The 24,896-nt window shown below is 49.9% G+C and overlaps 2 protein-coding genes across 2 annotated transcripts; one reads left to right on the forward strand and one right to left on the reverse strand.

The window, feature by feature from the left end:
* Positions 1-72: 72 nt before the first annotated feature.
* On the reverse strand, positions 73-24,870 carry LOC123857470 (uncharacterized). The gene is given in 8 exon segments (XM_045894352.2): positions 73-905; positions 1,388-1,544; positions 1,546-1,584; positions 12,551-12,699; positions 13,651-13,856; positions 17,940-18,077; positions 18,711-18,793; positions 24,617-24,870. Coding segments are annotated over 6 exon segments (954 nt in total). The 5' UTR covers positions 18,022-18,077; positions 18,711-18,793; positions 24,617-24,870; the 3' UTR covers positions 73-584.
* Positions 5,333-11,332, forward strand: LAMTOR1 (late endosomal/lysosomal adaptor, MAPK and MTOR activator 1). Its single transcript, XM_045894342.3, has 5 exons — positions 5,333-5,502; positions 9,114-9,259; positions 9,509-9,586; positions 10,244-10,370; positions 10,705-11,332. Exons 1-5 carry the CDS (start codon positions 5,461-5,463, stop codon positions 10,795-10,797), a joined length of 486 nt encoding a protein of 161 aa, XP_045750298.1. The 5' UTR covers positions 5,333-5,460; the 3' UTR covers positions 10,798-11,332.
* Positions 24,871-24,896: the final 26 nt, after the last annotated feature.

Genomic DNA, 24,896 nt, shown 5'->3' on the forward strand with positions numbered 1-24,896 from the left:
GGGCACACAGGGGACTTAGGGCAAACCTACCTGACCATGCGGTCCAGGGCTAAGGAAGGCCAGAGTGTCCCTGGCTCTGGGCCCAGGCTTCATCTCTGGCCCAGCTTATATTCATATATTCCTTCAGAGCCTCTCTTGTTTCCTCTGATCCCACCTGGAACTGCATGGGCTGGGGAGGGCAGGCTTTCTGTGGCCCGGAGCTGGGACGCCCCTGGAGCTCTTCCAGCCAGCTTCCTTGGTGTTAAGAAAGCAGATTAAATCTCAGAGCAGCACAGGGACTCCTTTGGAGTCACCCAGAAAATCAGTGATAGAGTTGGGTTGGGAGCTCAGGACTCTTGCCTGTTAATCCATGACTGTCTCTGGAAGGAGAGGGGCCAGTGGGACCAAGCAATCTGACAGAACTTGATGCCTGAATCAGTGTGGAACAGGAGTAGGGCAAAGGTGGGAGGACAGCCTTCCCCCCCACACACTGCCCCCCGGAGCTCAGCATGTGTCAGGCCACAAGCAGTGGGGGAGGGGATGTTCTGAGGTCCTTGCTTGGGTGGGGGTGGAGGGGTAGCAGTAAGTACCCCTGGGCCTGGACCTCAGCCAGGCCCTGCATAGGTGAGTTGGGCTATGCCGTCCTTGATGGCAGGGAAGTCTGGGAGGCCAGTGTGGTGGAGGCGGCAGCGGTAGCGGCCACAGTTCTTGGCATACTGCAGGAAGCGAGGTGCACCAGGGAAGAGCACATGGTCAGCCAACACAGTGGCACCAGCTGGCAGCAGGGCGTGGGCCTCCAGCAGCTGCAGGTCTCGCAGGTAACATCGGGGCCGGTGTGCCAGGAGCACCATGTCTGCCCGACTCAGCTGGTACTGGGTTCGTAGGCGTGGGATCACCTCCTCTGAGCTACTCACGATGAGCTCCACCTGTGGGAGTGGGAGGAGCTGGAGGTGAGGGTGGGAGGGACTGTCTCCCACACTAGACTCCCGCAGGATCTGGCTTACTTTATGCCAGGTCCCGGCCTAGGTCCCCATGAGTGTTCTCACATTTCCTCTGTCCTCAGAAAAACCCAAGAGGCAGATTTCCATTCTGCCAGTGATGAAGCTGAGATTCAGAGAATAAGTGCTTTGCCCAAGGTCATAAAGCTCACAAGACATAGACAAGGTTTGGACCCAGATTTGCTGGGCTCCAGAGACCTTCCTCTTAACTGCTCCTTTGTCATCCAGCAGCAAATATGAGCAAATGACTTGGAACAGAAAGGCAGGAGTTCATACATCACCGAGGGCCACAGTCCCCTATGAGGAGCTGCTGTCTTCTCCTAGGTGGGATTCCATCACTGGGGAGGCCTGGCTAGGGCAAGGCTGGGGGTGGAAGGGAAGAGACAAGGGTTGGGGAGGTGGGGGCTGACCGTGCGCTCGTCAAAGCCAGCCAGGCGGATGAGTTTTTCAGCCACTGCTGCCATGCGTGGGTCCCACTCCACGGTGAGAAGGCGGCCCCCGGGGGGCAGGGCATGGGCAATAAGCAATGTGGAGTACCCGCAGTGGGTGCCCAGCTCTAGCACGGAAGCAGGGGCCTTCTCCTCCACCAGCCGCATCAGGATCTGACCTGGGGGGAAGACGGCTGTTGCAGCAGACATGGGAGACAGATGCAGGGCCCCTGATAGAAAGGGATCTCAAATGCCCACCTGCCTCACTGCAACCCCCAACCAGCTGGGGTCTTCTCAGACTACAGTTCCAGCTGCCCCCACTGGTCCCCTGCCCCTCCAGGCTTGCCTCCTTCATGCTCCTCTTCATACCAGCCATTAGGCATCTTTCCAACAAACAAATCTGACCCTGTTGTTCCTTGGTTCCTATGATCCTCAAGGCCTTTGAGATTGAACTTGAGATCCTCAGCCTGACATTCGGGACCTTCTTGGACCCGATCCTATCCAAACTTTCCAGTTCTTCCCATCTGTAGCCTGTATCACAGCCCTCCCAAGCACTGTGCCCAGAGTCAACCAAGTCGATGCTGGCTCATTCCATCATGCTGCATTAGCATATGTGACTGGCTTTGCCCCTCCCCACCCCTGTCTATCTGCTTGGCCAAGCTGGAAGCAATTCTTCTCTGTGTTAAGTGTTGCTTTCTCCAGGAGGGCTCAAGCAGAAACAACCACCAGGCTTCTGAGAGACCTTTGCTAGAACTTCCAGTTTCATTCCCCCTTGTTTTATTCATTGAATATCTTTCTAACCTTGGAATTTAAAAAATTTCTTCAGACTCTAAAAGCACTTGTGCCAGGAGCCGGGACTCAGACAAAGCCAGGCAGTTACCCTGAATGGGATGTGGGAGCCTCCACGGTGTGGGGGAGAAATACTTAGCACAGGTAATTAGAAAGTTATGGGTGATGTGCTGAGATGGTTGTCCCTTTTGTATTATGTCCCCTTTGATGCCAGCATTTGTGGCTGATTCATCTGTGTGGCCTCTGTCTCCTTTTCCCACCCAGCACCTAGTATAGGCCTAGCACAGAAGGGTGGCAATAAGTGTTTGCTAGATGAGTAACTTTGCCTAGCCCCCTCATTTGCAGAGGAGAGAAAGACCCAGATAGGATCAGGAACCTGCCCAATGCACCCAGTAGGCAGCGGCAGATCCCAGACCTCCCTTACCATCTTAGGGGTGCTTCCTGGAGCAGAAGGCTAAGGAACACTGACCTTTGACAGGCCCCATGTGGCCCAGGTACTCGCAGTGGCTGCTCCAGTGGTCCAGGGTGGTGATGATGTGACTGGGGTCCCCAGGCAGGGCATGGGTGAGCACATAGCTGAAGGCCCGCTCCTCAGTCCGCAGCCCTGAAAGGCAGTCTCGGAGGCTCCGCAGCAAGACCATACGCACCAGCAGTCGGAAGTAGTGCCGGTATCGCACCAGCAGTGTCACCACCAGGGGCAGGAAGGCCAGTGCGATGGCGGGGGACATGGTCCCTACCAGGGCTCTGGGGTGAAGGGAGGCAGGGAGGGAAACCCACACCCACCATTGCTTGTCATTTGTATTATCCCTATATTTTACAAACCATAGCTCAAAAAAGCTGTCTTTTGTCCAGAGTCACACAGCAGAACTGGGATTTGAATCTGAATTGGTCCGATTTCAAGCCCATGTACTTTCAAGGACTTCATGCTAGTCTGTGTTCTGCACCCACCCCCAAACCACCTCTTCCCACTTCTGCCCCTTGATCCTATCTTCACCTTGCTTCTTCCACCTGTTTCTCCTCATCTCTGTAGTCACCCCTTCTGGACTGCTTTCTGCAGACCTCCTCTGAGATATCCTCCACCCTCCCTACCCTCTGCCTTCTCTTCTCTGACCCATTAATGTGGAGCAAAAGAGCACAGCTTTGTAGTCAGAAACCCCTTCAGGCCCTGTGTGCTGCCTCAGTAAAAGGCAATCAAAACACTCCATAGGGTGTTAGGATGAGATTTCTTCCCATCCCTCCATCTGGTCTTCCCTGAGTGTGGGAGGAATCCTTGATTCTCTATCTCCTCTCCAGAACCTGTCTCCCCTCCCCTGCATTCGCCTTTTCTGTTCTCTCTCAGAATTCCTTTTACAAGCATGTACAGACACAGCACACAGTCCCCCCACTCGGGCCTCTTCTTCCAGGCCCCCTATGGGGGACAAGTGCCTTCTCCTCTCAAGTGCCCTGGACCATCCTCCCTTTCCTCCAGATCTGCCCCTCGTGAGGCCCCTGGTGATGGGGACTAAAATTGAAAGTAAGAGTATATAAATGGATGTGAGTAGGTGAGTGATAGTGAGTTTGAACTGGTGTGCTTGGGAACCCACACTCAAGAGCCCTGCTTACCTGGGCTGGAGGCTCCTGCTTGGGGAAGATCAGAGGGGGAGTCCTTGGGGCCAGAGAACCCTGAGGCAGGCTGGACCTGCTCTCAATTATTGATGCAGAAGCTGCTGCTGTCACCTGAGACCTGCAGTTCAAGTTACTAGCTGCAGCAACAAGGTGGGGCTAACTCTTACCCTTCTCGAGCACTGAAAAAATGTACAGAACTCCAGGGTCTTGATCTGAGGGGTAATAAGAGCTACTGGGTTTGGTGACCTCTCCTCTAACTCCTTGTATCAGGACATGGGACATGGTGTGAGCCAAGGTGATGGGAGGCTGTAATTTATTCAATTCAGAATTCAACTGACATTTTGTCTAAGTAAATGCCAGGGTGTGGGTCGCAGGGGGGAATCAGATCTTGTCCCCTTCCTCCAGGAACTCCAAGTTTGGAGGAAGAGACTGATCCAGAAACGGAGAATAAAACATAATGCAGTGCTCCATGGATACAGGGACTTTGGGCTGTTTTGTGAACTGCTATGTATCTAGACAGAACAGTGTATGGCACATCAGACACTCAGTAATTTTTGATTCGATAAATGAAGGAATCAACACGGGATAGGGATTAAGCACAGGGAGCTGGACATGCCCAAACAATGGGATCTAAGATGGCAATCAGGAGAATACTGTTTGTAGTGAGGCTTGAAGGCAGAAGGCAGACCTGGTGGGGAGACGGTGTGCCAGGCCACATGAGGAAAGTCCAGGAGGTCAGTCGGGAAACTGCAAATATTTTCTTAGGGCTGGTGAGGCATCAGTCCAATCCCTGCACCGCCACCACCATCACTACCAGCCCCCACGACCCAAATGCTGGAATGGGAGGCAGGTGAGAGGCTCTGCAAGATCTTGAATGACAGACCTGGACCTGTGTTCAGCGTCCAAGGGAAGATATGGGGTGGTTCTAAGAAAAGAGCATTGTGTGTTAGATTACTATGGTTGCTGTAAAAAGGCCAGCAAGATTGAAGAGAAATGCCTGAGGGCAAAGCATGTGAGGGGGTTTCTATCTCTTCCAGGATTAAGCTCTGCTCCGCTTTGGTTTGTGTATGAATAAGGGCTTTTCTTCCAGTAAGTCTCCGATCCCCAGTCCAGGCTGAGAACTCCGTTGGGCGCCACACTATGTGTCCCCCGACTGGGGGCTGGGCATCTGGGTCCAACGCTTGTACACAGAGACTTGTGTGCTCTAGGAGGGTAGGGCCTCAATCCCACTCGCCCCTCGCATGGCATTTAGGAGAGCAAATCATGATGGCATTTGGGATAAGTTCACTCACTGGCCCAGAAAGGTGGCCTGGCACCACGCGACCACAAAGTACGAAGACCTCTAGACCCGGTGAAAGAAGACTCAAATTCCAAGACCGGGCAGCGACTTAAGTCATGTGATCTGCCCCGCCTTTTCATCGCATCACGTGTCTCGCGTTTTGTCAAGCGAGGTGAGCCTTCCCATTGGTTGGCGATGATCACGCGGTAGAGGCGGGGCCGGAAGCTGGGGTTGCGGCGGCAGCTGCGCGGCTCTGGGAAGGGATAGGCCGGGAGGCGGGTGGCTGCTTGCTGGAAGCAGCCACGGGTCATGTGACCGGAAGGGCTCCCGACGGACGCCGTCCCTCCTCGGCGCCGCCTGAGTGCCCGGCCCGACCCCGGCCATGGGGTGCTGCTACAGCAGCGAGAACGAGGACTCGGACCAGGTGCGGCCGCGGCGGGCGAGGCTCGGGAATGAGGGTTGAGAGGCTGAGGCGTGGGGCCCAGAAGAAAACCTGCAGAAGAGCGGGAGCGGGACTGCGGGGTGCATATAGTACGGAGGCCGGGAGGGGACAGATTACAGAGGGGACGTCCGGCCAGGCTCCTACCCCTGTTAAAGCCCCAGCTTTCTCTACAGTCTCCGCATTGGGGTGTGCAGGCAGCTGCCTGTCCCGCTTGCTCCCACCCCTTTCATCTTATCCCACCCTTAAACCTTTATAGCCTTCGGGATCCTCAGCCTAGGTCTCTGGGAAACTGTCTTCCCAGCTTCCTGTGCTTTTTCTGTGCTTGTGTGAGCGGGCTTTGTGAATCCATTCTAGAGACGGGTAAGCTGAGGCTCAGAGTTCGTTTGTCCTGACATGAATCAGGAATTTGTGTATGCTCTCAGCCCCTGGGGTTGGAGAAGGAAGGTCACTGCTGGTTTGGGGTCAGAGAAGGCCTCTGGAAGTAGGTGGCATTTGAGTTGACCAGTGAAGAATTTAATAGAGACAATGAGGACATCGAGACATGTGGGAAGTTGTTTGGGAAGCTACAAAGTGGGTTTCCGCCCTGGCTGGAGTGGATTAGAGAGACGGGATGGGGAGCTCTGTTTGGCCTGCCTCAGTGCAGTTTTTGCTTGGGGCCTGAAGATTCCTTCAGCTAGAGAGGGTGCCTGTCCTGGGAATTTGTAGATCTGATCCCTTTGCACAGGGGATCAGGCTGAGAAACCTGTGCAGTTTTAAATTCTCCCTCTTCCTCTTGGTGCATTCTCACTTCTCCCCACACCTTAAACCCTGCCCTGCCTGCTTGATCTTTTAGGAGTGGGGAGACCTTCCTGAGGATGAAGTCTCAAGCTCTTGGCCACTCACCTTTTTTATTGTCTCTAAGCCTGGATTCTACATTTCAACACATTCTAGACATGGACACGATAGAAAGATTTCAGCAAGTAGCTCACAGTCTGGTGGGGAAGATGGTAACAGAAATGGATTTTGTTACTGGTATTTGGGAAGTAGGTCTTTCCCCAGTGACTCACATGAACCTATTTTAGGTTAAGGATTTAAGGTTAGGAAAATGTCATTTGTATGAGAGGCATGAGTGGCTCCTGGGCCTCATTAATTTCCCGCTCAATGAACACATACTTTTATTTCCTATGCCTTATGTTAGGCATACCTCATGTCCACTCCCCTCACTTCATTGCAGCCTCCTAGAGGAGACGGTATGTCTGCCTACTGGGAAAACTGTGGCATAGTGGGAGATTGTCTCCTAAAGAGTAATACAGACTCTTGCAAGGAGGAGTGAATCAAGAAGGGTTAGTGTCTTCTAAGAAAGGATACCAGCTTCTAGTTGGGAGAACTGGCTTCCTGCTCTCCTGAATTTCACCTTCTTGACAGGCTCTCACTTCTGTATTTAACCCCCAGAACGGTGCTCGATCAGTGCTGGGTGATTTAAGGCTTCGTGTGGCAAAAGTCTATGCCATACCCTTCACTATCAGAGTCCCTCTCTCAGCTAGCTCTTGGGACAGGCCACTCTCCCATTCTCATTTCTGTTCCTTTATTTTAATAAAAAAAGTATGATGCATTTTTCAAAGGCCTTTATAGTTCTTTCATTTGATTTTTGCCAAGCGTTTGTCATATAGGTACAGGTTATGTATTTAAAGGCAAGAAAAAGGGGGGGCCTGGGTGGCTCAGTCGTTAAGCATCTGCCTTTGGCTCAGGTCATGATCCCAGGGGCCTGGGATTGAGCACCGCGTCGGGCTCCCTGCTCCTCAGGAAGCCTGCTTCTCCCTCCCACTCCCCCGGCTTGTTTTCCCTCTCTGTGTCTCTCTCTCTCAAATAAATAAAATCTTAAAAAAAATAAAATAAAGGCAAGAAAAAGTTTAGAGAGACTAAGTGATTTAGCCAAGGATACAGAGCTGAGCAGTGCCATAGCCATGGTGTCTTGATACCAAGCCATGTGCTTTATCCGTTGGGCCAAGCTGTCTCTTTTAGCTGTGCCCATAGACCAGATGGGTAATCATGGGCAGGCCACATATATTTGTCTGTACTAGGGTAGACAATGAAATCCTGACTCCGGGGTTGACACTGACTCAGGGACAGACCTTGGTGTGAAAAACCTCCTCCATGCTGCACTTGGCCTTTTGGGGGTGGGGTGATGTTATTTGTCCACTCTGATGGGGGTAGCCTGGCCTCTTCTGGGAGTCTAGGTCTCAGGAAAACAACGTTCTTGAAGAACCCTTGATGGGGGGAAAACTGCCCGGTCCTGCAGGAAGATCTGTCTCAAGTAGGGTTGGGGAGAAGAATGACACACAGGAAGCAAACTCAGGGTTCATTTTGAAGCCAGCTTTCCTTTGAGATAGTTTGATCTTTGGCAAGTATTTTGTCTTTTTAGCCCTTTAATACTTAGCCTGTGTTTTAAGGAGGAGGGGTTGTGTCGAGGAGTTAAGAAGTGATAGGGTAGAATCCCACAGCTTCTGTCTCATGCTTTTGAGAACTGGGGACACTTGGGCAACCTAGGCTCGAGAAGGAAGAGTATTGTGAAAAGGGCCTGCCTAGGGTGGGGCAGGCGGGCAGGAGGAAGTGGCCCTCTGTAAGGAGCGTTGTGGAGTTGTGGCTAGGGGAGCTGGGAGCCCGCAGTGGGAAGGTCTGTGGTAGGAACTGAAAGTGGCCTGGAGTGGAGCACTGGTGGTCTGGCACTGAGGGTTTGTCAGTCAGCATTAGGCAGGATGGGCCCCTTGTCCTTGGCTTTGTCCTGGGCACCCTTGCTCTTTATGGCTTGGATAGATACCCAGCAGGTCTGCTTATCCAATTTGTAGCTGACACAAAGCCAGGAGGGATTTGCAGCGGATGGGCTCAAGGCAGGGTCGTATCCAGAGAGACTGCAGTAGATTAGAACGAGGAGAAAACCACACAGAATTGTGAGGGACCAGGGAGACTTGGTCTGGCCCCAGGTTAGTTCTGGGAGTTGTGATTATCAGCATTGGCTAGCAGTAATGGGACTACTGAAAATTAGCACAATCACACTACTAGAGGTGTGGTGGCATGGCAAGGGAGGGAGCAGCTCCATGTCAGGTCAGGTTTCACCAGGTACATTAAGTTTGGTTCTGGGAGTTGTATACAAAGAGAGCATCAGAGGAGAGTGAACACTTGAGAGTAGAAGGGACCTGCCTTCAAGAAGGGGGCATACTGGGGCTGTGTGACCCAGAGGCTGGGACTCCTGCCCTGACATTATACAAGGAATAGAATTGTTTGGGGGATCAGGAGTGCCATTCTTAGGCTCTTGACCTGCATCAGGTGCTAGACTGTTTTCTGAAGCTCTAGAGCTGTTACTGAATACATGCTTTGTGCCTCTGTCCATCCTTTCAGGGCCTCTAGGACTGCTTGGTTGCACTTTGATTCATCCCAGACCACCAACTCAGCTGAGCTCCCAGGGGCAGGCAGGACTGAGCCTTAGCTGACATTCCACACACTTAGGCACTTAGGATATTTTTTGGTGCTTAAAGGTCAGAGCTGGGCTGAGAGAAGAGCCCAGGAAAGGCAGCTAAAGGCTCCAGGGCTGACTTCTCCCCTATGGCCTATCCTAGGACCGAGAGGAACGGAAGCTGCTGCTGGACCCTAGCAGCCCTCCTACCAAAGCCCTCAATGGAGCTGAGCCCAACTACCACAGCCTGCCTCCCACTCGCACAGATGAGCAGGCCCTGCTCTCCTCCATCCTTGCTAAGACAGCCAGGTGAGCACCAAAGGACCAAGCCTGGGCAGAGCTTCTCCATCGATGTTAAAGGAGGGATAGAGGGACTGGGCCCAGGACATGGGGGATGGGACAAGGTCAGTGGCTAGAGGTGCCTCTGGGCCCAGCCCTGCTCCAGTGGGCAGGCAGGGACACTGGTGTCAGATAGCCCTAGAGTTGGCACTTGGCGGTGAATCCTGTGTGTCCCTCTTGAAGCACCTGTCATGTTCCCTCTGCCTCTTCTCCCCAAAGCAACATCATTGATGTGTCTGCCGCGGACTCCCAGGGCATGGAGCAGCATGAGTACATGGACCGGGCAAGGCAGTACAGGTGAGACCTGGCCAGCGTCGGGGACACACACACACACACACACACACACACACACACACACACACACACTCATACTCACACACCCGATGGGCTCCTTGGGCACACACACACACACACCCCAGACGGGCTCCTTGGACACACACACACACCCAGACGGGCTCCTTGGGCTCCTTGGACACACACACACACACACACACACACACCCAAACGGGCTCCTTGGACACACACACACACCCCCGATGGGCTCCTTGGGCTCACACACAAACACACACACACCCGACGGGCTCCTTGGACACACACACACACACACACACACACACCCAGACGGGCTCCTTGGGCTCCTCCCTGCCCCTCCATCCCTTATCCAGCTTTGGAGCCTGAGCCCCAGTCCACGCTTCTTGTTTGGGTGCAGCCCAGGAGACTGATAACAGATCTCTCTGGTACCGCAGCAGTTGTTCATGTCAGCCCTGTTTGCCCCGTGGCCCTCAAGGGTGCGGAGGCCAAGGGAGGTGGGCCTGGAGCGAGTTTGTGGTGAGCGGAGGTGCCTGTCACCCTGCTTCTCTGGCCTGAGGGAGCGAGGCATGCCTGGGCTGGGCAGGGCTGGGCAGGGCAGGGCAGACCGGCCTGACTGCCCACCCCCTCCATCCTCTTGGCCAGCACCCGCTTGGCTGTGCTGAGCAGCAGCCTGACCCACTGGAAGAAGCTGCCGCCGCTGCCATCTCTCACCAGCCAGCCCCACCAAGTGCTGGCCAGCGAGCCCATCCCCTTCTCCGACCTGCAGCAGGTGAGCCGCCCCTGCCTACCCTTCCCTCACGGCCCAGGCTGTGGCAGAGGGTTCACCCTCTCCGTCTCAGAGGCGGTAGGGAAGTGGAGTTAGGGAGCTTGGTAGCTCGAGTGCCCCACTCACCCTCACCTCTCGTACTTTGTATCTTCTTTCCACCTTTATTTTCTTCCTCCCCTTTGTTCTTTGCTGTCTTTCCCATCCCTGCCTTTCTCTTTGGCTCCCCGTCCCTCACCATCCCCTCCTCTCTTGCCACCCAATCCCCCTCCCCGGCTTTCCGGATCTCCCTTCTCACTGCCTCTCTCTGTTCCTCTCGTCCCTGGCCCCTCTGTCTCAGGTCTCCAGGATAGCTGCTTATGCCTACAGTGCACTTTCTCAGATCCGAGTGGACGCAAAAGAGGAGCTGGTTGTACAGTTTGGGATCCCATGAAGAGAGGGATCCTTGGACAGCTCTTCTCTTCACCCCGTCTCCACCCTGCCTCCCCTGGCCCCCAGCCTCACTGCGGCTCACACAGTACCCTAACCTGCTACTAATCACAGAGAAGAGTGTGGAGGAGGAGAAGAGTGAGGCTGGAAGGCTCAGCAAGTGAGGACGGAGTGAGGGAGGGCAGAACCATTTGGGACTGGCGTTCATAGCCCTGGCCAGGGATGAGGTGGGGATCAAAAGGTTAGGGCCTGGTAGGTCTTCACCGTCACTGGGAAGGTGGAGGTACCACTGTGAGGGTGATCCCTGGGGGGCCTATCAGGGGCCCCTTCCCACCCTTTCTCTTGGCCTCACTCCTGTCCCCCTCTCCCTGACTTGGTGCTCATATGCACCTCACGAGGGTTTGTGACCAGGGTCTGGACGAGCTTGAATTTGAATGAATTGAGTTTGTATTTCTAGCACCCTGGGTTTTTACATGTTTGGGGTTTTGGGGTTTTGTTTTGGTTTGTCGCCCTCGATAAAGGAAGTGTATTCATCTGTGTGCTGGTTGCAGCCCCTCTGTCCTGCCCACCACCCTAGTACTACTTCTGGTCTGTGAGCAGCGAGATGGGGGAGGGGGAGGGGCACGTCTTCCAGGGGCACTGAGAGGAATCTAGAAGATAAGGGTTCAGGGTTCCCAGGTCTTAGCTGGAACTTGGCCTGGGCTAACCTCAGATTGGATAAGACTGTCCCTTCTCCGGTGATGGGAATACTGTCAAAGCTGAACAAACTTGAATCCGAGGCAGCTGTCACTGTTGGGGGCCCTGCCTCAGGTTCAGTGGAATTACCAACAAGCCCAGGGTTGGGGGCGGGGGGGAGGGTAAAGGCAGACCAAGGATACTTGATACGGAGCCAGCAAGCCACTGTTTTGAAGCAGAAGATTCTTTTTATCAAATGAAATCTCAAGCAGAACACCAGCATGTGAAACAGTGGAACTACTCTGATCTGATTGAAGTGGGGGGTTCAGAGATCACAGCCTATAAAATCTCTGAGGCATTTCCACAGAAACTTGGCGCTCTGTGAAGCAGCTCTGACCCCAGGATATCTGAATTGAAGAGTAAAAGAAAGGGGCCCGGAGAGATCAGGTAAGTTTCTCAAGGCCATACAGTAAACCAGGTCCCCTGCATCCCAGGCCAACAGGCCTTTCCCTCCACTGCCTCCCTCTTATCAGAGAAGTAAGACTGGAGCTACTGACAATTGCCTGAGTTGGAGGACATTTTTACAGGGCACAGATGACTTCACATCTGCTCAACTGCTCAAATCGTTTATTGCCAAACCAAACTGACCATCCTCGGCCTTTAGGACTGCTGGGGCCCTGGGAACCTCAGAGTGCATTCTGCTTGATCCGGACCTTCTTGGGCTTGATGTTCATGTGTTTCCACACTTCAGCTGTGGCACGGTCTGCCTTGGTGACCCCACTGAAGTCGAATGTGGTGATACGGGGTAGGGTGCACAGCACATATTGCCTGTGGGGAAGACTTGGGCTGGGGGCCAGCCCCCCACCGGAACCTCCTTCCCCCTCCACCAGTTGGTGCTCTCTCCCCTAACTGCAAGAATGGAGGGACTGAAGTATAATTTGGGGGAGACAGAGTTTCCCGACGGAGAGTAAGACAGGAAAGATCTCCACTCTCTTCTCTGTCCCACCATGGCAGAACAATGGTACTGGACTCCCCACCTCCTTTTCCTCAGGGGAGCCCAGCTTCAGGGCCAGGGCACTTACCTATACCCCTTCTGTTCCTCTATGGGGTTCCCGTGGAGTGTGAGGCTCCGGAGCCGCGGGAGGACGGCCAACTTGTTCACCTCTCCCAGGCGCTGGATGCTGTTGCCGTGGAGATAGAGTACACTGAGGTTGAAGAAAGTTGTCAGGACCTGTTGGGGAAGGAAACCAAAAGCCAGGATGGACAGGGCCCTGGATCTGTGCTCAGGACTGACTTGGGGGCCAAGGAGGAAAAGTTTGGGAAACAGCTTGCTTTCCAGTCTACGCCACCCCCCTGCAGCCATTCTGGATAACTCCGACCTACTTTTCATTGAACTCTGAGGAGTACAGGGGTATCACATGGCCATAGAGCTGTGATCTGAGGGGCGGGAGGTATGGGCCTGGGGCCTAGCACAGCCACTGACTTGCCAGGTGACTGGGTTCTCCTGCTTCCCCTTGAGCCTCAGTTGCCTCTACACTGAAGATCTTTTTAGCTTTGGTGATCTAAGAATCTTTCATAACAAGGGATAGGGATAGAGAGCATCACGCTAGGTACAGAAGAGAAGTTTTCAAAATAGTAGTTAAATTGAGATCACTACAACCTGGGGAATAGTTTCCAACTCATGCTGTAGCTGCTTTTCCCCTCTGATAGCGATCCTGGACAAGAAAGGGTCAGTTGTGTTTTATTTCTTAAAACTTGAGTCTGAGTTCATGGAAAATAAGTGCTGTGCTTTACCTACCTCTTCCACAGAAGAACTCAGCACAAGGCACAGTGGGTGCCCGGTAACAAAAGCTTTATGTTCCTGCAGCCTGCTACGTGCCAGTTGGCTTTCATAATTCTCATTTAATCCTCATAAAATCTTTGTTTTGTGGGGGCATGTGCTCCCCATCTTTCAGACAGGAGGGCTGAGATTTTGAAAGGTTGGGTATCTTGCCGAAGTCCCAAAGTAAGAGACAAATCTAGGATTTGAACCTACATCTGTCTGAGCCCACAGCCATGTACTTTGCACAGCACTGTACTGCCACACTACTTCCTGGAGAATGTGTGGGAGGTAGAGAGGCTGGGGGCTGGACGAGGTGGTAGCAGGCCCACCCTGACTGGACACTCAGGGCTGGGGACTCACAGGGTCAATGGAAGTCAGGTCGTTGAAGGACAGGTCGATCCAGGCCAGGTTCTCTGGATGCTCCAGAAGCAGTGAAACCACATGGCTGAAGTCTCTCAGGTCATTGAGGACATTGTTGTTCAGCCACAGGGACTGGGTCAGTGACTTCCCTGACTTTGAGTGCCTTATTGGTCGTAGCCCTGTCCGTGGCTCCTCACTCGTCAGGTCTGTGGGGATAGAGTGAGACGTGGGCTATCATCTTTGCTTTTCTGTTTTAGGGCTGGGAAGGGACAGAGCTGGGAGGATTTACAGCCTAAGCTATAGCTGGAGGGCCTGCCAGGACCATAGCCTCATGCTTGAGTCTAGCATGGCTCTACCTGCTGTCAGTACAGGACCCCATCCCACAGGCCTCAGGAGTCCAAGTAAACTTGGACTAAGGGTCAAAGACTTCCCATCCCAAATTCTTGGTTTGGGTCACATGGTCTCCTCATGTCTGTCATATCATTGGGTTTGGGGACGGGGGAGAGGCAAAATCACTCTCACTTTATGGAAACTAAGAACTAGAACTGTCAGGCTTGAACGAAGATGATTATAGCACAAAGTCTAGAATTATCCACTGGTAGGACCTATAGCATTCACTTCAGTACAACCCTCTGACGTCCTCTCTCTTGCATTACTGCTGAGCAACTGTATATGTGCCAGATACCGGATGTATAGTGGTAAACAGAATGGCAGATGGTGTGTGCCAAGCTCTGGACGAGTAACAAGGCAGGGATGAAGCAGATGTTTGTGCCTTGGAGGAGCTCATACAGGCAGGATGAAAACAAGCAATGACAGCGATGGAATCATGCAGAAGGACTCCTAGCTCAGTCTGGGCACTCAGGGAGGTCGAAACCTGAGCTGGAGCTCGGTGGATAAGGAGACCTTAACCAAGCAAAGGGTGGAAAGGGCAAGAGTGGCACCACACAAGTAGAGGCATAGAGGTGTGAAACGGCGTGTATGCATGCACTGCTCAAGGTGGGGGCAAGGAGGAAGAAGCCAAGGAGCCTTGAATGCCAGGCAGAGTATTTTGGACTTCATTCTGTAGATGATGGGAAGCCACTGGAGGGTTTAAACAAAGGAGATGATCCAAATCTTTCACACTGCAGAAAGATCATTCTGAAGCTTTGGCGTGGAGATGGATTAAAGGGAGTGGGTGTGACTGGAAGACCAGTGTGGCTCTTTGAGTCATCCAAGCAAGAGATGAGAGGGAGAGAAAATCAGCATGACTTCAAGTGACTGGATGTAAGCGTAAAAGAATAATATAGGGTGGTGCCCAGTTTCTTGTCTAGGGGACTGATAAGGAATTAGAAAAAGACAAACCAGGGTTGGAAAGGTGAGTTCAGGCTTAGCCGTGGTGTGTGTCTGAGGTTCCTATAACACAAAAAGGTGGAGAAGCCAGCCAGGCAGTTGGATACAGAGGCCTGAAGCTCAGGAGACGGATGAGAATCATTAGCATAGAAGGTGTACAAGTTAGAGAAGTAGAGGAGATTCTACATGGAGAGTGAGGGTAGAAAGGAGGGACAAGGAGGAAGGGGAGTCTAAATGAGTAATGAGGGAAGGACGGAGGGAGAACCACAAGAAGATAATTTTACAGATGCTGAGGGAGTCCATAGTTTATAGGAGTGAATTTCAGGGAGATAAGGACTGAAAAGTAATTTTGGCAACTCCAGCCCCTGGTGACCTTGGTGAAGGCTGTTTCAATGAAATGAGAAGGACCTGGGGACAGAAGCTAGATTGGACTAAGTTCAAGAGTGAAGGGAAGGTTAAGGAAATCTAAGCAAGTAGTGTAAACAACACCCTCAGAAAGTTTGGCCAAGGAGGAGAGAGAATAGGGAAAACAGGGATGTTCCAAACCATCTGTGTAGACCCCCACACACTTTTTGACAAATGAGGTAGAGAGGATGGGCCCTGCCCAGAGTCATAGTGGCAGAGCCAGAACCAGATACCCCCTATGGCTGAGGGGACTGTATTTTTCCTCTTGCCCCTAAGCCTCTCATTACTTGTCTAAAGCTGTCTCCAGGGAAGGAAGTATTTAGGATTTGCTGAAGCTGGCTAGCCGTCTTCACTCCCCTCAGTTCTTACTGGACACACTTCGTCCCTTCCACCTCCCCCTAGGGTTAACTTCCTCTCCTCCTCGGCTGCAGGTCAGGCAGCATCCACCAGGTGGCTCTCCACCTTAGTGCTGGAGTGAGCAGGATCCCCAGTTGGGGCCTGAGCTGGGGGGGGGGAGGTCACAGAAGGGCACTGAAGCAGAGTATCCTGCCCCCCCCCCACCTCAACATATCCTGAGAACCCCCAGTGAAATGACACAGCTGAATAAAAGTTAGGGTTAAAATAAACCCACATATAGATTAGCATCCAGCCTGATGAGGCAGCAGCTTGGAGACTGCCACTAAGCATGGGCAGATCTCCAGCTCAGAAGCAGCCACTGGTGGAACTGTGTTGCCTAAAACTTGAGGCTCCCATCTGGGCTGCCGGTATCAAGAGTGGAATGGTGTATCCCATTGCTACAGGTTTCTGTTCCCTTCAGATTCCACCAGCGTACTGCATTGCATAAGGATCTGTTGAAGCTGCCTTGTTCAGAGTAGGCCAAGGCAGGTCTGGAGTACGGACCACAGATATCAGTGCCCAAAGAACTGGGGAGTGTTTAGCCCCAGGAAGACCTGGGAAACGTGATCCCGTCTTCGTATCTCTGAAGGGTTGCCACACAACTTTTCCATGTGTCCCTAGAGGGTGGGAGTTAGTTTGATAATAACTTTTTCACGTCATCCCTCACCCCATAATGGAAGGGGTTGGTAAGTGTGTCTTGCAGCAGACTCCCTTAACACTGTAGGTTCGTGCGCAGAAGTTAGAGGACTATGGGTTGGATATGGTCTAAAGTCCTTGCCATTTCAGAATCTATAATCCATCTATTGGTTTACTTTAGCAAATAGTCTATCCAGTACCCCCAGACTCTTTCCACAAGCTCTGGGGAACCTGAGGGGACTGGCCTTTTGGGGCTTGGATGTGCTTCTGTCCCTCTCTTTATGAGACACAGCAAGGAGCACAATGCCTGGCATGTATGTATACACGTGTGCTCACTAAATAGTAGGTGCTCAGTAAATATTTAACCACTGAACGAAGGAGAGGGCATCTGTACGGACCATGGTTTGTGCTGTGGAGTCATCTGTGGTTGTAGTAGATTGTTTCTCCCCTCATTTTGAAGGTTCCAGAGAGTGCAAAGCTCTATTTCCCCGCTCAGAGTTGGGAATTCCCGGGTAGGCAGGAGCCATACTTCCCTCATCTGTCACCTCAGTTACCTTGTACAGAACCATTACAGCTAAAACCCTTGTGAAACACAGACTACATCAGTCAGAAGTGATGCTGTGCACAGTCAAAAAAGATCACGGTAGGTGGGTGTATGCTCCTGAAAGAATATGAGTTACCACTGTGGCTGGCGCAAACCCAGTAGTATCCCCAACTCAAGCCAGGCCTAGTACCCCCTGGATAACTATTTGCCTTCTTCCTGAGCTTAAAAGTAGCCACCAGTTGCCTATGAGAGAAAACCAAAGCCAGATACTGGGTCTAGGATATGTGGGTACCAGCATGTGTTCGGTGAGAGCAGATGTACAGTGTTTTATGAGAAGCCAGATAGCAAAAGCCAGGGACAGAACTTCCTTGGAAAGAAGCATATTACCCTGAGAATATGATACTAAGAGCCTCCCTCTGTCCCTTTCTGAAGAGTATGAGCCACCTATTTACAAAGACACTGAATAATAAAAATGGGAATGAGCATGGGTAGTGCTGGAACCTGAAATAATTATGGGTGATAATGGAATAAACTTGGATAGGGCTGGAATGAGTATAAGATATTTATCAATAAATATTTAAACTGGAAACATGCCCCTAATAATGAGACCCTGCATGTTTTACCAGTGATCAGAATAGGCTTGTGTCCTCAGAGGAGATAGGGTTCCGCCTGTGTTTTCATTCATTTATTCCTCTCTTCAGGTAAAAACAGGAGAATAAAACCATAGGCAGATAAACTAGTTTCCCAATTTCCTTCGACCTGACTTTACTGCTGTAGCCTGGAATCTTTTGAAGATGATCAATTACCCCTTACACCCCTGCCACCTCCTTACCCCCTACTCCTCTCAAAAACAAGAAAAAAATCTGCAAGCACACAGGAAGACTCTCTTTAAGCTCTTAAGTAGAAGACGGCTCTCTCCCTAGGAACCATACCCAGCCTGTTGCCATGGTGAGTGGAGTGCTGTGCTCTGTGGGCTGACCTTGGATCACGTGGATGCTTCGGAAGGAGTAGTCAAGAGGGGGCTCTTGCACCGAAGTGTTCATATAGTCCTGTTTGTTCATAGCTCAGGCCATCATTTGTCAGGTGTAAGCATTGGCCCTGGGAGTCCGGGTTCAGCCTGGGGGCGATAGAGAAGGACTGGTGTTCCAGGTACAAGGGGTTTAGGCTTCCAGGTATCCCCAGAGCCCTGCACCCTTGCTTTCTACCCTCCACCACTCCAGGCTTGCCTGGCTGCATTTCTGTTTTAAGACAGTAATCACCACTCCTTGCATTTGTAGGGCACTTCCTACTTCTCAGAGCACCTTTACATCCCTTAGAGCTCATTGATAGTTGTAACACCCATTTCTGCTTTCCACATAAAGAAACCGAGACCCCAGGGTAAAAGCACTTGCCCAGAGTTAAGCCAGTGAGTCAGTGTGGACTGCAATCCTAGACTCCCGAATCCTATTCTGAGGCCCTTTGTGCTACTCCACAGTAGTTACCATGGAGGCTGTCTTGGTACCTACACTCCAGTGACATCAACTGGGCTATTCTATTGCTTAACAAACCCCTGAGGGCCTTCATTGGATCTGGTGTCTGACAGCCCTTTGCCAGTCTGACCCAGCTGGGGCTTTGCTACCTTCTCTGCTCAGCTTGTCTCTCAGCCTCATTTCCTTTCCATCCAAAGACCCTACTTTCAGCCACATCCCGAATGTACTCCTACATATATAAGCACATACACATAAAACCAGAGTCTACCTCACTCACTCACCTGTCACCAGTGCCTGAAACGCCACCATTAGGGATTCATTCCTTTGGGTTCAGGGATTGTTCCCTGTTAAAATGGAAATACCCCTGAGAGGGGTAAACACAATGTTATCAGTCATTTACAATGTGGTGTGAATTGTCTTATCAGATCCTTTCCAATTTGTTAGCTCAAGTAAAGCAGAGATATTTTCTTTCTTTTTTTTTTTTAAAGATTTTATTTATTTATTTGCGAGAGAGAATGAGAGACAGAGAGCACAAGAGGGAGGAGGGTCAGAGGGAGAAGCAGACCCCCCGCTGAGCAGGGAGCCCGATGCGGGACTCGATCCCGGGACTCCAGGATCATGACCTGAGCTGAAGGCAGTCGCTTAACCGACTGAGCCACCCAGGCGCCCTAGCAGAGATATTTTCAAGAGACTGGGGAAAGCCATGAGAATACTACTTACCTGGGAAGAAGAAAGCTGAAAACACACTTTACCAAGGGGTTTTGTATGTGACAGATACAAACAAAAGACACATAGACTGACAAGGACATGTCCCAGTCAACCTCCCCTTCACTTCATCCCCTGCTGTCACCTCCTTTGCTTACTACACCTGCTTTCCAAAAGGATTTGAGGTAGTTTATATATATATATATATATATATATATATATATATATATATATATATATATGATATATGTATATAACAACACTCATAAAACAGGATGATTTATAGAATGGAGTTGTCCAACTGAAATATAATGAACACTATAAATGCAAGCCACATAAGTAATTTTTTCACATATGTAATTTAAAATTTTCTAGTAGCCATAAAAGGAAAAGTCAAAAGAAACAGGTAAAGCTTAATATATTTTATTTAACCCAATATATCCAAAATAACATTCAACATATAATTGCTATTGATAATTGAGATATTTTATACATCCCAATTTGGACAAGCTACCTGTCAAGTGCTCAATAGCTACAAGCGTCTAGTGGCTACCAGACTGATGTAGGAAATGGAAACATGGAAGGGAAAGATCAGAAGCAGACTAAAGGAAGAGAAAGAGATGTACCATGGAATTAGGAACTGGCCTATGTTATCTCTGAAATTCCCGGCAGCCAAAGTAAAAAGGGAAACCTTAGGATATGCAGTTCTAGATTATATGCAGAAAATGAAATGCACACATTTTCCTAAAATGAATTTCTCTTAAAAACCAGGGACCTTGGGGCACCTGAGTGGCTCAGTCGTTGAGCATCTGCCTTCGGCTCGGGTCATGATCCCAGGGTCCTGGGATCGAGCTCCGCATTGGGCTCCCTGCTCTGCGGGAGGCCTACTTCTCCCTCTCCCACTCCCCCTGCTGTGTTCCCTCTCTTGCTGTATCTCTGTCAAATAAATAAATAAATAAATCTTTAAAAAACAAAAAACCAGGGACCTGACAGTTTATAATTCAGTTTAAGCTTAATACAGTTTGAGTAAATTCCTTTTTTGGTGTTTTAATGCGTAGAGGAATGGGAAGTGAATGTCTTCCTCTCAAAAAGCAGCAGTCTCAACTGAGCTTTGTGGAAGTGCCACTTTGAGTCATTTCACAGTTGAATTCTCTGTCAAATCAAGACTGGCCTGGTGGGCACAGACTGTTGATTAGGGAGACCTGCATCTTTTAGGTTATCAAATATACAGACAGCCAAAAATAACACAGGCTTTTCTGGAAATAGAGGAACCTGGCTTGTGTTCTCACCTCGACAGAGAAGCCCATTCCACTAGAGCACCTAAAACAAGTTTGATGTCTTTGAGTGAGATTGGATACTTTTCTCAAAGTCCTGTGTTGGGACCCCAGAGTTCTGCACTGGACATGGATTTTAGCTTAAAATATTTAAGGGCAGAATTTTACCATTAGTTCCCTTGACCATCAGAGAACCTAACTCAGTGTAGTTCCTAAGAAATTCTGACTTTGTGTCATACACAAATGCATCATCCTGATGCATTTTTCTGGATGAGTTAGTATTAAAAATGGAGCCCCCTGTAGTTAGATAAATTTGCCAGTTGGAAACAGTTGCTATTCTTCCCCATTTAAATAGTAGCCCAGACTGTGAGCTAGCACTGTGTCTATTCATCATCTGACACAGAACCTGGCTTACAACAGGCACTCAAGAAATGTTTGTGGGAGGAATGAATGAGAAACTGCCAAATTCAAGGCTTTCTGTTTTTCTAGTGTTGATCGTAAGCTGCTCTTTCTAACAATTGGCTCCCAGGTTCAGCTATTTCAGTCTACACCTCATTCACAGTAAGAAACTCAATTCAAATCTGCAAACATTTATGGAGTGCTCGCTGCCCTGTCCCTGACCAGAAGGAATGAAGCCTAGATAACAAATAATAGGACAACCCTGTCTGTCATGAGCACAGAAAAGCCTGCTAGGTTTCCACTGATTGTGGCAAACCAGCCTGCATCCAGTTCTAAGAAACAGCTGCCTACTTAGTGAATATTCTCATGTTTTAATACTCAGGCCTAGTGTACTCTCTTTGATGAAGGCTGTCTTTCCAGATAAAATTGGTCAATGTGTTCTGTGGTAGATTGATTCCCTTGATTATTCCTATTCCTGGCCTCCCTGGTATCTATCTCTTTTGCCCTATAACTCTGTAGTTCTCCACTCCGATGTTGGGCTCAGCCATGTGACTTGCTTTGGCCAATGGGATGTTGGTAAACATGAAGCAAACAGAAAGCTTAAAGAGCTTGCCGTCTTGCTTTTTGCCTGTGCCAAGAGAAAATGGCTACCCTACAGGAGGGATGGGAGAAACATGTGCAGGCGAGATAGGTGCAGAGAGCTAGTGTTCCCAGCTGAGGCCATCCTAGACTAGCCAATAGCCAGCCTACACCAAGTCAAGTTCAGGATAGTCATAGATGCCTGCAGACCCATGAATGAGCCCAGGCAAGACCAGAAGAAACATATGGCTGACTTAGAGACTTGAAAGCAATAATAAATACTTATTATTTTAAGTCACTATGGTTTTGGATGGTTTGTTATACAGCAATAGCTAACTGATACATGCCCCTACTATACTTTGAACAAAATTTTATCACAGACTGTTTCCTCATCTGTAAAATGGAGATATACCTATCTTGAGAGCTATTGTATATCCTGCAGCAGGTGCTAATATTAATACACTGAAGTAGCTGTATTCTCCATACTCTTTTTTTTAAAGATTTATTTATTTGAGAGAGAGAGGGCATGCACACGTGAGTGGGGGGAGGGGCAGAGGGAGAGAATATCAAGGAAACTCCCCACTGAGTGGGGAGCCTGATGTGGGGTTCAGTCCCGTGACCCCGAGATCATGACTTGAGCTGAAATCAACAGACACTTAACCCACTGAATCACTCAGGCAACCCCCCACTTTTTTTAAAGTAGTCTCTATGCCCAGTGTGGGTCTTGAACTCATGACCCTGAGATCGAGAGCTGCACACTTTACTGACTGAGCCAGCCAGGTACCCCTGTACTCGTTTCTTTATAAACTTTCTATTCCTTCCTTGTAAGCTCAAGGCCAGGGACAGAAGTCAGACTTCTTTCTCTCTTCCCACCATTACTCTGTACTGAGCCTGGCAAAGAGTGGGTCTTCACTAAAGGCTTGATGAACAAATGGATAATGGACAAATGAAAGAAGAAATGAAGAGTGTCTTCAGGTGTCACATGGTATACCTGGCTGCTGGGTAGAACTGACTTGAGGTTGCTTTGCTTGCTTCAGTGGCTGCGTTTTTGGAGCCAGTCTTTCCCAGCTGCTGTTCTACCTCATGACCAGTCAGATGCCAGTGCCTTCCTCATCTGTCCAGGCTGACTTGACAAATGACAAGTTTAGAGGCATACCTGTCTTGTTTTGGAATTTTTCCTTTCCAAATTGGAAATACCTTTTATTTTATTTTATTTTTTAATTTTAAAAGTTAACATGATAGCTGAATAAAGTCAAACAACATAGAGAAGTACATCAAGTAGAAACTAAAAGTCTGGGGCACCTGGGTGGCTCAGTTGTTAAGTGTCTGCTTTCGGTTCAGGTTGTGATCCCAGGGTCCTGGGTTCAAGCCCCGCATTGGGCTCCCTGCTCGGCGGGAGGCCTGCTTCTCCCTCTCCCACTCCCCCTGCTTGTGTTCCCTCTTTCGCCGTGTCTCTCTCTGTCAAATAAATAAATAAAATCTTAAAAAAAAAAAAAAAAGAAACTAAAAGTCTGAGTTTCCATCTCACCAAGAACAATCATGATTAATGTTTGGGAATATAACCTCTTAGAAGGGATATATACAAAATTGTGTATATTTTTAAATAAACACATACTATTTGTAAATGTATTTTTTAAATTCTACTTTATAACTGGGATAACTGACATAACATTGTGTAGATTTAGATGTACAATATATTGATGGGATACATTTATACTGAAATATGGTTGCCATTGTAGTGTTAGCTAACAATGTATTTTTTCTTTTTATATTGTAGATTCATCCTTTTCTAAAAATATTTTTTAAATTATTTATTTGACAGAGAGAGAGTGAGTGCGTGCGCATGAGTGGCGGGGGGGGGGGGGAGTGGAGGCAGAGGGAGAGGGAGAAGCAGACTCCCCGCTGAGCAGGGAGCCAGATGCAGGGCTTGATTCTAGGACCCTGAGATCATGACCTGAGCCGAAGGCAGATGCTTAACTGACTGAGGCACCCAGGTGCCCCTAGACTCACCCTTTTTAATAACTGCAGAGTACTGAATAGAATTTGTGTGTATCCTATTAATTTAGTTAATTTAACTTTAACCAATCCAAGTTGATGAAAATTTGTTTTCAGTTTTTGGAAATTACTAACAATTGGGATTTGATTTGTTGTTAGCCTATTTCTTCCCTCTTTCAGGTAAGTAGCAATATGATGGCATAGGAAGTTTTGAGGAATAATCAGATGAGATCTTATAGGAGACTGAATGGCCTGGCCTAGAGAGGGTTTCTGTTTATGGGCTACAGGTGGAAGAAAAATCAAAGAATGTCATGAAAAGTCAGCCACATAATCTAGTGTGTTCTGGGAGGTTATATTCCCAGGTGCCACAGGAAGCCCAAGATGCAGCCTAGCTGCTGTCCAAGTTTACTCCTTGGAACACGTCCTTAAGCTAGACATGCTGTAAACTCAAGTTAGTGACTTGGCTCGAAGTTGACAAACTGGGGTATGGTCCTAAGCTGTCACTGACTTGGTGTGTGGCCTTGAGCAAGTCGCTGGTCCACTTTGGGTTTCAGTTTTCCAATCTGTAAAATGGGGATAAATATCCTTGACTCACAAAACTCAAGAGACTGAATGTGAAGGTGCTCGGTAAGCTGCCAAACATAATCTGTCATGAGACTGTAAAAGGAATCAAAGTCTAACTACCGAGCTAGGAGAAGCCGACCATAGGGGGAGGTGTAGGGAGAAGAGGTAAATTAGGGACAGGACCCCTAATGTGTGTGTGATGCTGCTGACTCTGAGAACGGGGCTGTACCCTGGGACCTTCCTGCATGTCAGGGAAGAGACAAGTCAAGCCCCATACATCTCCAGTATTAGGGCCGGTGATTTACTCTAATTCTACTCCCATGTCTTGAAGAGGTCTCAGTTCATCATCGAGGAAAAACCAACCCATTTTCTGAGTGTGTTTCAGATCTCCCACTGTCAGAGATTTGAGGTATCCGTATTAGGGGGTCCCGGGTTTGTGATAGGGGATGTTCTTAAGCACCCCCCAAATCCGTGTGGCTATGTATCTCATCGCCCTTCCCTCCCCTCCCCCGGTCTATTCCGTACGGATGTTGTGTCTTGTTCATTGTGCAAGGGGAGAATGGGTGTGTGCGGGAGGGTTTCTCAGGTCCCCAAAAAGGAAGTTCCTTAATCTCTCCATAGAGAGCGAATGGTCCCCTAGAACGAATTTCCTGTTTTCCCGCCCGACTCACCCGCAGTTGCTTTCCCTCCAGCCTCGGCGTCCCACTACCTCAGGCTTACTCAGCGCAACTCCATGGTAACTACCTACACCACCGCATCCTGGCCACAAACCTAAGTGCTGCCGCGATGCCTACTGGGAGTTGTAGTTCGCCAGGGGCGGTGCTCCAAAGCCGCGGGACGTGCTGGGATTCGTAGTTTTTTTTGCTCTCAAGTCCAGGCCGGATTCCGGAAAGAGTGACACCCCTTCTCTCTTCCCAGTGGTCCTCACACTTCCTTTTCCCGGGTCCTCAA

This window comes from Mirounga angustirostris, unplaced genomic scaffold (assembly GCF_029215605.1).
Source record: "Mirounga angustirostris isolate CCGP_5_RB_7025 unplaced genomic scaffold, mMirAng1.0.hap1 SCAF_13, whole genome shotgun sequence".
Classification (NCBI taxonomy): domain Eukaryota; kingdom Metazoa; phylum Chordata; class Mammalia; order Carnivora; family Phocidae; genus Mirounga; species Mirounga angustirostris.